A 12,033-nucleotide genomic window follows, 5' to 3' on the forward strand; every position below is an offset into this window, starting at 1 on the left:
TTCTTCCTATAGATGAGATCCAGTTCTTCCTATAGATGGAGGTCCAGTTCTTACAATAGATGAAGGGCCACTTCTTCCTATAGATGAAGGTCCACTTCTTCCTATAGATGAAGGTCTAGTTCTTCCTATAGATGAGATCCAGTTCTTCCTATAGATGGAGGTCCAGTTCTTACAATAGATGAAGGTCCACTTCTTCCTATAGATGAAGGTCCAGTTCTTACAATAGATGAATGTTCACTTCTTCCTATAGATGAAGGTCCAGTTCTACCCATAGACGAAGGTCCACTTCTTCCTATAGGTGATGGTCCAGTTCTTCCTAAAGATGAAGGTCCAGTTCTTCCTATAGATGAAGGTCCAGTTCTTACTATTGATAAAGGTCCACTTCTTCCTAAAGATGAAGGTCCAGTTCTACTTTTAGATGAAGGTCCAGTTCTTCCTATAGATGAAGGTCCAGTTCTTCCTATAGATGAAGGTCCAGTTCTTACTATAGATGAAGGTCCAGTTCTTACTATAGATGAAGGTCCAGTTCTTACTATAGATGAAGGTCCAGTTGTTACTATAGATGAAGGTCCAGTTCTTCCTATAGATGAAGGTCCAGTTCTTCCTATAGATGAAGGTCCAGTTCTTCCTATAGATGAAGGTCCAGTTCTTACTATAGATGAAGGTCCAGTTCTTCCTATAGATGAAGGTCCAGTTCTACCTTTAGATGAAGGTCCAGTTCTTACTATAGATGAAGGTCCAGCTCTTACTATAGATGAAGGTCCAGTTCTTCCTATAGATGAAGGTCCAGTTCTTCCTATAGATGAAGGTCCAGTTCTTCCTATAGATGAAGGTCCACTTCTTCCTTTAGATGAAGGTCCAGTTCCTTCTACAGATGAAGGTCCAGTTCCTCCCATAGATGAAGGTCCAGTTCTTCCTATAGATGAAGGTCCAGGTTTTACTATAGATGACGGTCCAGTTCTTCCTATATTATGTCTGACTTTACATAATTTATCACTGAGGATTCATGTTTAGAGCTATAGCTGATTGCTAGCTGCTACAGTCTGCATGCATTTTTCTCAAGGATTTTTTGAGCCTTTGACTGTACTGAATTTTGTGAATAGATACCTGGTCCCTCCCCCATGACCCTATCCATTGACCTCCTGTCACACAGAGCTTTGATTTGATGAGTTATTTTAATTTTACCAGCATTTAATCCTCACCAGGGCTGTGCTAGCTCTCAGTGTCTGTGTTTATGTGAGTCTCAGAGATGCGACCTCCTCGGCAGAAATATGAAGCAAGTACTGCTTAACCCTGCAGTCCCTATCAAGATGTTTGTAACAAAAGGTATTCATGTGATGTTGGTGAAGCTGGGGATGTTGGGGGCTTTTCCCTCCATTTTTGCCAAATGTTAGGCCATGGTTGGAGGAGTGAGGGACACCCTCACTCGTAGCTTGTTCAATCTACTTTTTCAAAAGTTGCTATCAAGGACAGTCAACATAATGGAAAGATTGTTGGTATATCTGTGGTCTAATAGGGATAGAGTTGAAGCATATTGATTTTTTAAATACTTGTCTGTTTTGGTTTTCTTTGTTTTTATGGTATCAGAGTAATGAGTCAAGGGGTCAGGGTTCTCTCTTGTCCTAGTCTTCATGATCTTAAGTATTATATTCATTAGGTTGTTGAAAATATGTCTTTTGTTTTTATGGTTTCAGATCACAGAGGCGGGCCAGGACTCGCTCCCATCCTGGCTGCACTGGGACGCTTCCAGCAGGATCCTTCAGGGTTTACCATTAGAGGAGGACAAAGGCGTCCATTACATCTCCGTCTCCATTTCCAACCAGTCCAAACCCTCCACATCCTCCTCAGACATGTTTTCCATCGAGGTTCACCCCGAGGACCATTCAGACGCAGAGTCAGCCCAGCTGGCGTCAAACCAAGCTTCGGCAGACGATGACATCCAGCCGTTCATGTGTGGCGAGGAGGAGCCGGTCACTGTGCTAACAGTGATCCTGGACGCTGACCTGACCAAGATGAGCTCTGAGCAGAGGGTGGAGCTGCTCGCCAACATGAGGAGCTTCTCTGGGGTGGAGTTGGAACACATGAGGATCCTTCCTGTGGTTAACAACAGGCTCTTTGACATGTCGGCGTTCATGGCCGGCCCGGGGAATGCCAAAAAGGTGAGGAGGCTGTTAACGTGTGGACATGTCTTATCTAACCTAGAGTTTAACTTCAGCTCCTAACAGAACTGTCAGATTAAAAGTTAATCCTGTTCTTGAATTGCTTTTATTATTTCAGTCATTATTGAACTGTTTAACCTTTTCTTCAAGATGAGAACTTTTAAAGGAAATAAGGCTGAATCCCAATACTCCCCTTAACCCTCAATCTTACCCTCAAGCTCAACCCTTAGTCTTAATTTGCCCCTCAAAACCAAGTGTAAGGGCCATCTGGTGACTTAGAAATGGGACACCCCTTAATAGCAGTTACGATTCCAGACTGTAGAGGGCAGTAATGTGCCAAAACTGCATTGTCTGTCGATTCAGAGGAAAAGGAGAGGAACGAGAACATGTTAATATTCAACCAAATAACATGTATAAACACCACAACCACGGACATCTTCAGCTGAAAGTCACAGTATAACCCCCAATTTCCATATACAGCGTGAGCGCCGCAGAACACCGGCAAATCGTACTGCAGAGCACTTTGCTCCCTCTCTAGTCTATCAGCGCATTTCCATAGCCGGCGCTCTAGACCAGCAGCAGCACTTTGCTCCCCTTCGTTTCAGATACGCTGCAGGTCTATTTCAGCGCCGGCCGCTGCCAAACCTCGTAAATTTACTGTTGTTCAGAAAGCACCAACCATGGAAGTCACAAGAGTAGATCATCTGGTTCTTTCAAAATAAAACACAATGCACGGACTCCTGATCGAAAATCGTCACTTTATGAACATTACGTCTCATCCTGCAGCGAGAGCAAAGGGTCACAGAAAGGTCAGTGGGTCAGTGGGCTACAACGGTACCATTGATGAGGAAAAGTTAACTTTTGGGGTTATTTTAGCCAAAGAATTTTGCATAGAACCACAGATCCTTTAAGCAAACGTTAACCTTTTAACTTCCTAATGTACTCACTCAATGGTGGAAGCAATAATATCATGGACTTATACTGGAAAGGATTATAAATTAACCTCAAAAGTAAAATAGTTCACTATGAAATGCTATTCCTGCGTGAACTCGCAGTTCTCCCATGATCTCTTCCTGCTGATCAAGGCTTACGCACCACGGTGCAGCGCACTAGACTCACTTCCAGTGGGCGAGGTCACTCGCCTTTCAGTCAGAGCAAACTCGCAAAGTTTCGGTGTGCGGCGCTCACACTGTATATGGAAAATTCAGGGTAACACGGCCATTAGCTAACGCCAAACACCAGTTGTAAAAGTGGTGAAAAATAAAAGTAAATGTTACGCTACAAAAAGGCAAATAATCCATAAAATGATGTTAAACTAAGATATTTGTTGGGTTTTTGTAATTTTTAGATCTCTGTTAACAAAGAAATTTACATTTGTAGCTCAGTTTCTTTCCCGGGTTAACCACCATCTTTCTTTGAGTGATAATCTCAATACCGAGGGGGCTCCAGGAACATCTCAAAATTGAGGGAGGTAAAGCCCTCAAACTTGCCCCTCAACTCATCTCTCGGGAGATTTGGGACAGTCCTCGCACTTCACAGGAACATGCATTTTGAGACTGAGGGTTAAGATGGAGGGTTAAGGGGAGAATTGGGATTCAGCCTAAGGCTGTTGGTAAATATTCAACAGTTTAATGTTGACATTGTGATGTGAGGACTGATAAACTTTAACCCATACCTAGAGTGCCATAGTGGCGTCTCTGATTGGTGGATCCTGCTGTTACCATTGAAACTTAGCTCCTGAAATAACAATGTCCCCAGTCCCATCTGTTTTCTCTATTTCATGTTTCTGTGCTGAATCAAATGTTCTACAGTCAGGAGGTTTCGGACAGCTGGTCGTTGAGCTTAGGGTAAAAACACTGTTATAAAGATTTCTTTAAAAGCCGACGAAGGGTTTGGACAGGGAAATGTACTTCAGACGGAAGATTGGGTGGTCACTGTTGAGCTTTATGTCTGAGCTTTAGTCCTTCACACTGGTTTTAGCCACCATGGCATTCCCTTCTCTTTCAATTCCCTAACCCCCCTTAATCTTCTGTCCTTTCAAAATAAAGGCATAGAAAGCCCAAACATAAATCTTAAAGGTGTAAAGGTCACTGAAGAGAACAGACGGTTAATGAACTCTATGTTGTGTCTCCAGGTCGTGGAGAATGGCGCCCTCTTGTCCTGGAAGCTGGGCTGCTCGTTGGACCAGAGCACAGTCCCAAACATCAACAGTGTCCAGGGTCCTGCGAAAGAGGGCACCATGTCCGCCAAGCTAGGCTTCCCTGTGGTGGGCTGGCACATCGCCAACAAGAAGCCCCATGTCCCAAAGAGGGTCAGACGACAGCTGAACAACACGCCGACCCCCGTCCTGGCAGTTCTTCCCCCTACCACGGTGGTGGAGCCTCCTGTCAGGATAGTCCCTACCCTCTCTTCACCATCCATTGCTGCTCCAACAGAAAGCTCTGCTCCCCCAGTTAGAGGCCCGGTCCCCTTGCCAGGGAAACCCACCATCAAAGTCCGGGACCCAATCGCTCATACTCCAACCCTGGGACCCCCTCAGCCAACAAGGGTCATGGAGACCACTAGCACCATCCCCATCCAGCCAACCATGACCAGGCCCACCTATGTAGAGGCTACAGCCACGCCCCCTACACCAACAAGAAAACCTACCAGGAAACCCAAGAGACCAAAAACCACACCAGTCCCCAAAGAGCCAAAGACATCAACAGCTAAGCCTCCCAGACGCACCACTCCATCGCCTGGAGTGGTCCCTGATCCCTCCAACAATAAGCCCACTCTACGGAACCCCATCGACCAGGTCAACGCTCTGGTGGGCACCTACTTTGAGGTCAAGATCCCGTCTGATACATTCTTTGATACAGAGGATGGAACCACAGATAAGCTGCGTCTGACTCTGAGGCAGAACCACAATGAGGTGGTGGGGGAGGGTTCCTGGATCCAGTTCAACACCACCAGCCAGCTCCTGTACGGTCTGCCTGATGTCCAACATGTGGGCAAACACGAGTACTTCATGCAGGCGGCCGACAAAGGTGGTCTGACTGCAATCGATGCTTTTGAGGTCCGTGTGAACCGTTGGCCCCTCAACGACAAGACCCCCGCCATCTTCACGGCTCGCTTTGATGGAGATCCACGTTCAGTTACAAACGACATTCACAAGAAGATCCTTCTGGTCAAGAAGCTGGCGTATGCTCTCGGGGACAGGAACAGCAGCACAGTCAGCCTGAGGAACATCAGCAAAGGGTCTATTGTGGTGGAGTGGACCAACACCAGCCTCCCCACTCATCCGTGTCCCAAAGAACAGCTCCAGGTCATGAGCAGAACTCTTGCCAGTGCTGATGGGAAACCCTCGCAGACCTTCATGCACTCCATGGAGCCAGAGTTCAGACCGCTGGACGTCAGCGTGAAAGGGCGGGCAAGTTGCAGGACCTACTCCTTCATCCCGCCAGGAGAAATTGACATCCCTGAACCTCCAGCTGTCACGCCGGCTCTGGGGACGGGCCGGCAGAGCACTGATGACGTTTACCTGCACACGGTCATCCCTGCGGTGGTTGTGGCGGCCATCTTGCTCATAGCGGGGATCATTGCAATGATCTGTTACAGGAAGAAGAGAAAGGGCAAGCTGACCATCGAGGACCAGGCCACCTTCATCAAAAAGGGCGTGCCTATCATCTTTGCAGATGAGCTGGACGATTCTAAGCCGCCTCCGTCTTCCAGTATGCCCCTGATCCTCCAGGAGGAGAAACCCCCACTCCCGCCCCCCGAGTACCCTAACATGGCCACACCAGAGACCACACCCCTCAACCAGGAGCTGCTGGGGGAGTACACCGCCCTACGGGACGAGGACCCCAACGCACCGCCCTACCAGCCACCACCGCCCTTCACCACCTCCATGGAGGGCAAAGGTTCCCGTCCCAAGAACATGACCCCCTACAGATCCCCGCCCCCCTACGTGCCCCCTTAAGACTAGTGTGACCCTCCTCTGTTGGTGGAGGGGTCAGAGCCTGAGGAACTGTGACAGTTTCCCTCTGGTGGTTGTCGGTGCGGACTTTAACGGGGGTGAGATGACACGGTGCTACAGTACAACACGCTACACGGGACTCTGAACGGGGAGGGGACGGGGATTACAGTGGACATGGGGATGATTGGTTCAAACAGCTGGGAGGGACTAGCCCAGCTACTAAAGTGGCCTAAGACAAACAAGCTGTCGTCTCATTGGCTGTCAGGACACAACGTGATCTGAGACGAAGTGAGGGAGACGAGCTCTCCTTTCCAGCATTTCACTTAATCTTCTGTTGGTTTTAATTCTGGATTTTATTTCATTTTTCATTGTTATCCCCATGTTTGATGTCTCTGTTTGGATTGAATGGTTAGTCTAAAAACTCATCTGTTGTCTTTTAATCAAACTTGGGTTAGCCCTAAACCTAGAACGGGAACTACAATCAGAGTCTGCAGGATCTACGGCAGTCCATCAGACATCTGTAGGCTCAACGATCCAACAATAACAATTTAAATCTCTAAATATTAAAGTGAAACAATCAGATGTCTTTAGGATCAACGACCACATTGATAATGGCTTAAACGTCTAAATATTAAAGTGAAACCACATCTGACAGCAGAATGAGAACCAGCATGTTGGAGTGTTGAGATTGAATCCAGTTTGCCTTTTAACACTAGTTTCTCACCTTTTTCATGATGTCTAGTAAAGATGAGAATAACATGGTAGCCTAAAATGACTTAGAGATGAGTAATCAATAATTTGTTTTTGTTTTATTGGTTTTTATTTCACTGTATATCTTGAACATGTCTGAAAGATTTTGTTATATTTTTTTGGTGGAGGAAGAAAGCAGGAAGTAAGGACCGCCTCTCTGAAATAACCCATACCTGCTCTTTATGACTGTTTAAAACCAGCCAATCAGAAACTACATTCAAACAGCGGCCATGTTCATGTTCAGGAAGCACAAAGTGTCATAACATCAGTGTCTGAGTTCTAAACCACATCCTTTATGCTGTTTATACTTGTAGTCCATCTAGATTTGAATTCTAGTTTGTTAGAAACCCACAGATGCTGACCTGAATCCTCATAATCAATGGTGTCAAAAACTACCAAAGCTTTATAAGAACTACAAAGCACTAGTATCTTTTTTATCTAAGGGACAGAAAACACTGAATCACACAAAAATGTTGGGAAAAGCTCCAGAGTTTCTAGAAACATCTTGTCATGAAACCATAAAAGCAGGGTGTTTAAGTGAACTGGGTAATTAGGAATAAAGCTTAAGGCACCATCAGTAACAACAACAGACCACCAGTCCATTTAGTACACAGTCATACCCAGTATATCCAGTGTGTTTGTAGAACATGGTTTTGGACAAAGCCAGTGTTTATCTGCTGAGGGAATAAACATGGTGAGACTCTAGAGAGGTGTTTGGTCAGAGTCTAATAGGTCGTTTCCACCAAGCGGTCTGGCTCAGTTCGGTGCTGAACAGCAAACTTTGTTTTTTTTTGCATTTCCATTGAGCAAAGTTGGAAAAGGTCCCAAAAAACCGACTCGTACTGTCCCACTTTCGGCATCCTTCTGTAGGGGTACCAATCTTACCTATCCGTACCAAAAAGGTGGAGCTACACACACAACAATAAGGGGTTGTACTGATGTCACGTCAGCACACGACTCAGCCACTCAGCTGCTCAACTCCGGGCTGCAAAACACTGCTCTGTGAGGAGCGGCGAAAACCGGAGAAAAACTGACTGGTATCTCCTTAAATTGGAGATATTTGGACTCAACAGAGATCCAAACTGTTTCCTAGTCTGTGGATATTGGTATCCGGCCTCAAATCAAGTTTTCTGCCGTTTATCTGGACCTGGTTTTAAGAACACAAAGCAGAGCCCGAAGGTTCACATCAGCCTGATCCATCCGCGATGGATGTGAAACTAAATTAATGCTGAAGTTTTGTGAATATGAAGCCTTAGAACAGTTCATTCTCTTTTGTAACTAGTTATCCATCCACTTCTTATGTTAGGTAACCTGTGAAAACATCGCTCTGTGGTTGTTGAACGTACTCATAAAACTTCAGGCTACAGCCTATTTTGAAACGGAATCAGCACACCCCGGATTTCTGACTTATTAGTTTGATTTTAACACCAGCTGAACTTTTGCCTTATATCTAATATGGTGAATTCTCACAGTACAGCTCTGAACTTTCTTATTTTGTCATATAAACAGTTGTAGACTAAATGTATTAACATACTAATGTAATGTTACGACTCTAAACGTTACTGTACACGTATTCCATCAGCTGATGATCTGTGCTGACAGCGGTAAACATCATTAAGATGTAGTTATTTTTTAAAGCACTTTCAGCTGAAATAAAGCTGTTTAATGCTCATTCCCTACTGATTTATGTCACTCATCCTTTCTATAACTCTGCGGCTGGACCAGCAGACTCGCGCTGCATGGGACTTCACATTCATGCCTTCACAGCCCGCCCACCAAGTGAGACACCCATGTCTGTGGAAACACTAACTATTTGGGGGTTTAGCGTACCAAACCATACCAAACCATACTGAATCAAACCGGACCCCCCTGATGGAAACACAGCTTAAGTGTACCTAGGGTCTCTGGTGATCCCTCAGAGATCCTGACATAACAGGACTCATTCTAAGGTAAATTGTCGTTTATATCCTGATGATTTACTGACAGCTCCTCCATCTTCACATCCACCCATAAAAACAGGATAAAGAGTCTGTGGGGTTATTTTGGAGCTGGATAATTATTTTTATATGTTGTGGGGCGGTCCTTCTTCTCACTCTGAGGACAAACTTTGCGTGCCATGACTGTCCATGATGGGACTGCACAGATGTGTATTTACATGTTGGAGGAGACGGCGTTATTGAGACCGAGGCAGAAAGACAAAACAACCCTCCGTTTTCAGAAAATCTCTCTCTGAAAAAGCTCAATGAAAATCTGCTTCTAATTTTTTTATAAAGTTTTTGATACAGCCTCCAAGGGTTCGATTACTAGGAGAGAAAAGTGCTGAGTTAGCCTTCAGTGATTTCTAAAACCTTAGTCTAGAGTTTGAATTCAGTTATGTACTCTTTGTTTTCTTGTTTTTGTCATGGGTCACATATTTGAAACCTTTTATTTTATCTCGTGTGTTTGCATATCAGATGTATCTCCCACTATACAAAGATGAATGACTGACCTTTATGTACTCACTGAGTTGAACTGATTTCTTTGTCTTTCTGTTTGCTAATGAGTTCCACTCAAAGTGACCCTTTGCAATAATACCGTAAGGCACAGTCCACTGGCCGAGTGCTCAGTGACTCTTATTGTCATAATAATGTTGGTTTTTTGCAGGATGCCAAGGCTTTTTTGCTTTTCGAGTGAGCATTGTCATAATAAAACCAACTGGTACGATTTGAACCAATCATCTTCTTTCATTCTTTATTGACAATTCCTTCATGGAGTATGAATCCACAACATCATCATCCATCTCTGAGGGATTTGATCGATCACCACCGACATTTTACCGTGGCCTGAGCACTGACCAGGAGCGAGGTGAAAAGTCCCGACTAAAGATTGGCCTTGATTAAACAAACAACATAAACTACAGAGGTTTAATGTTACCGGGGTAACAGCTGATGACAATGAGATGAGCCAGATCTGTTAATAGACATAAACTCTAGTCCAGTGGTTCCCAACCTTTTTTCCTTTGAGCTCCCTCTACGTCACAGGTGTCAAACTTGAGGCCCGGGGGCCAAATCTGGCCTGTGGTACAGTTGTATCTGGACCGTAAGACCATACAATCTTTCTATTACAATTGGCCCACCAGTATGAGGTCTGCAGATTTTCTCCAGTATAAACCTGTAAACTTTACCTTGATGATTTAAGACATCCTTGTTAAATTATAAAAATCTGAAAATTAAAGAGTAAAGAAGTTAGATAAAAAGTCAGGAAGGTGGGAAAATTAATGTTGTCTTTTAATATATTCAGTGTTGCATCTCACAATTCTGGCTTAAAAATATGGTTTTGACTTTTTTCATGTTTTGACCTTCAAGATTCAAAATTCAAAATTCTAAGTCATATTTTTACCTTTTAATCTTGTAATTTTGACTTCATATTGCATATATTTGCATTTTTAAAACATTATTTTGCCTTTAAATTTCATGTTTTGACCTTTTGAACCAATAAGTTTGACTTTTTATGTCAGACTTTGAGCCTTTAAACTTATCATTTTTACTTTTTTAATCTCAGAATGATTTATTATCAGTGTTATTTGTATTTTTTTCATATTTTACTAATGGTGAAACTGAGGTTGACAGTTTATGTCTAAATGTTGACCTTAGGTAAGGCCTAAATTCAGATTCCGTGATTGACTTTCACAATCCTTGCCTAAATAGTCCGGTCCTCAGGACTTCTCATCGGAGCACATCTGGCCACAGACTCGACACGAGTTTTGACAGCCCGGCCCTACACGTATCTATGAAAACCTGCCCCCCCACCCACCCACAGGACTGACATAAAAAAAATGTTGACACTTTAATCAAAATTATCAGAATTTTTTAACTATTTTTTTGTGTAAATTCAAATAAAGTAGCCCTAAACACAAATTATTTTACCCAAAAACCATTGTATGAGTTATTTTTAAGTGTTACGCCCTGATTCCTTTCAGTATTTGCAAATGTGATTTAAATCAGGGCAGACCCCTAAGGTGGTCCCAGACCCCAGGTTGGGAACCAAGGATGTAGTCCATTTTATTTATATTTATTTAACCAGAAAAGCCTCATTAAGATCACAAATTTCATTTACAAGAGTGTCCTGGCCAAGACAAGCAGCAGCACATTCACAGAGTTATAAACATGAAACATTAAAACACTGCAAAACACAGAAAGCCATCAGTCAAAACATCTACATCCCGATACGTCTTCCTCCAAAGCCTTCAGTCTACTTTTAAAACCATTTAAAGAGACCGGCTCCCCAAGACTTACATTTTCCTGCAGAAGATTCCAGGCTGCACGAGAAGAATACCTGGAACTCTTACCCATCTTAAGACAGACCTTGGTCACAGAGTACCAAAGTAAATCCTGTGACTGAGTCACAGAGCAAGACTGTAGCTTCCAGAACTTTTTACATGAGTAAGATTACACAGCTTTTGTATGCTGTGTCCCATTTATAAAGCAAAAGTGACCCGCTGACCTCCTCTCTGTGCCTAAAGAAGATCCTTGTAATCAAACACTGAAAGTTTAGGCTGTATGGGCCTTGTTTGTTTGGGTAATAGAAATACTCCTGTGTACTGGCCAGACATCAGAATTTCACATATCGTCACAGCCAAACACATAAGTAAAATCAAAATGGCCGTCCTCCTGTCTGTTTTATGATATGGATTTTTTTTGAAGGTCTTTACATGATATTTATACATATGTGGCTGAATGAGCCTCTTAGCAAACAGGTGAAAACTCACAACTCACCAAACTAATGAGCCCTAACTCCCTAACCTTATAATGACTTATAAAATTATAAATCAAATATCTTATGAAACATTTTTTGTATATCTGTAAGTAAAACAAACAAGCAGCGGTCCTAATTCAGTGTCATTAAATCACACTGACAATCAATGTGACAGTTTTTAGAATATACTGGATGCCATCTTCAGTGATGACGGTGAGTTTGAGAGAAGAGATGAAGACCCTGATTACACCCAGCAAAAACGACATGGAGAGTGATGAGGCAAGAGGGTGTGGTGATCTAGAGGGAATCAGAGGATTTAGATGAAGTAACAGAAACAGATATAAACCCAGGGCAGCTACATATCAACCAAAGAACTGACGGAGAAAAAACGACCATTTTCCTGGAGACAAAAACCCTCTGACGCCACATTGA

General features: G+C 43.5%; 1 protein-coding gene across 2 annotated transcripts in view; it reads left to right on the forward strand.

Moving 5' to 3' along the window:
* LOC121528005 (dystroglycan-like) overlaps positions 1–9,580 on the forward strand; it is a 46,816-nt gene extending 37,236 nt beyond the window's left edge. For both annotated transcript variants that reach the window (XM_041815108.1, XM_041815099.1), the window contains 2 exons: positions 1,695–2,159; positions 4,294–9,580. In XM_041815108.1, coding sequence (XP_041671042.1) covers positions 1,695–2,159; positions 4,294–6,120 — 2,292 coding nt within the window. In that variant the 3' untranslated portion in view covers positions 6,121–9,580. The remainder of the gene's footprint in view (positions 1–1,694; positions 2,160–4,293) is intronic.
* The last annotated feature ends 2,453 nt before the right edge of the window (positions 9,581–12,033 follow it).

This window comes from Cheilinus undulatus, linkage group 3, assembly GCF_018320785.1.
Source record: "Cheilinus undulatus linkage group 3, ASM1832078v1, whole genome shotgun sequence".
Lineage (NCBI taxonomy): Eukaryota > Metazoa > Chordata > Actinopteri > Labriformes > Labridae > Cheilinus > Cheilinus undulatus.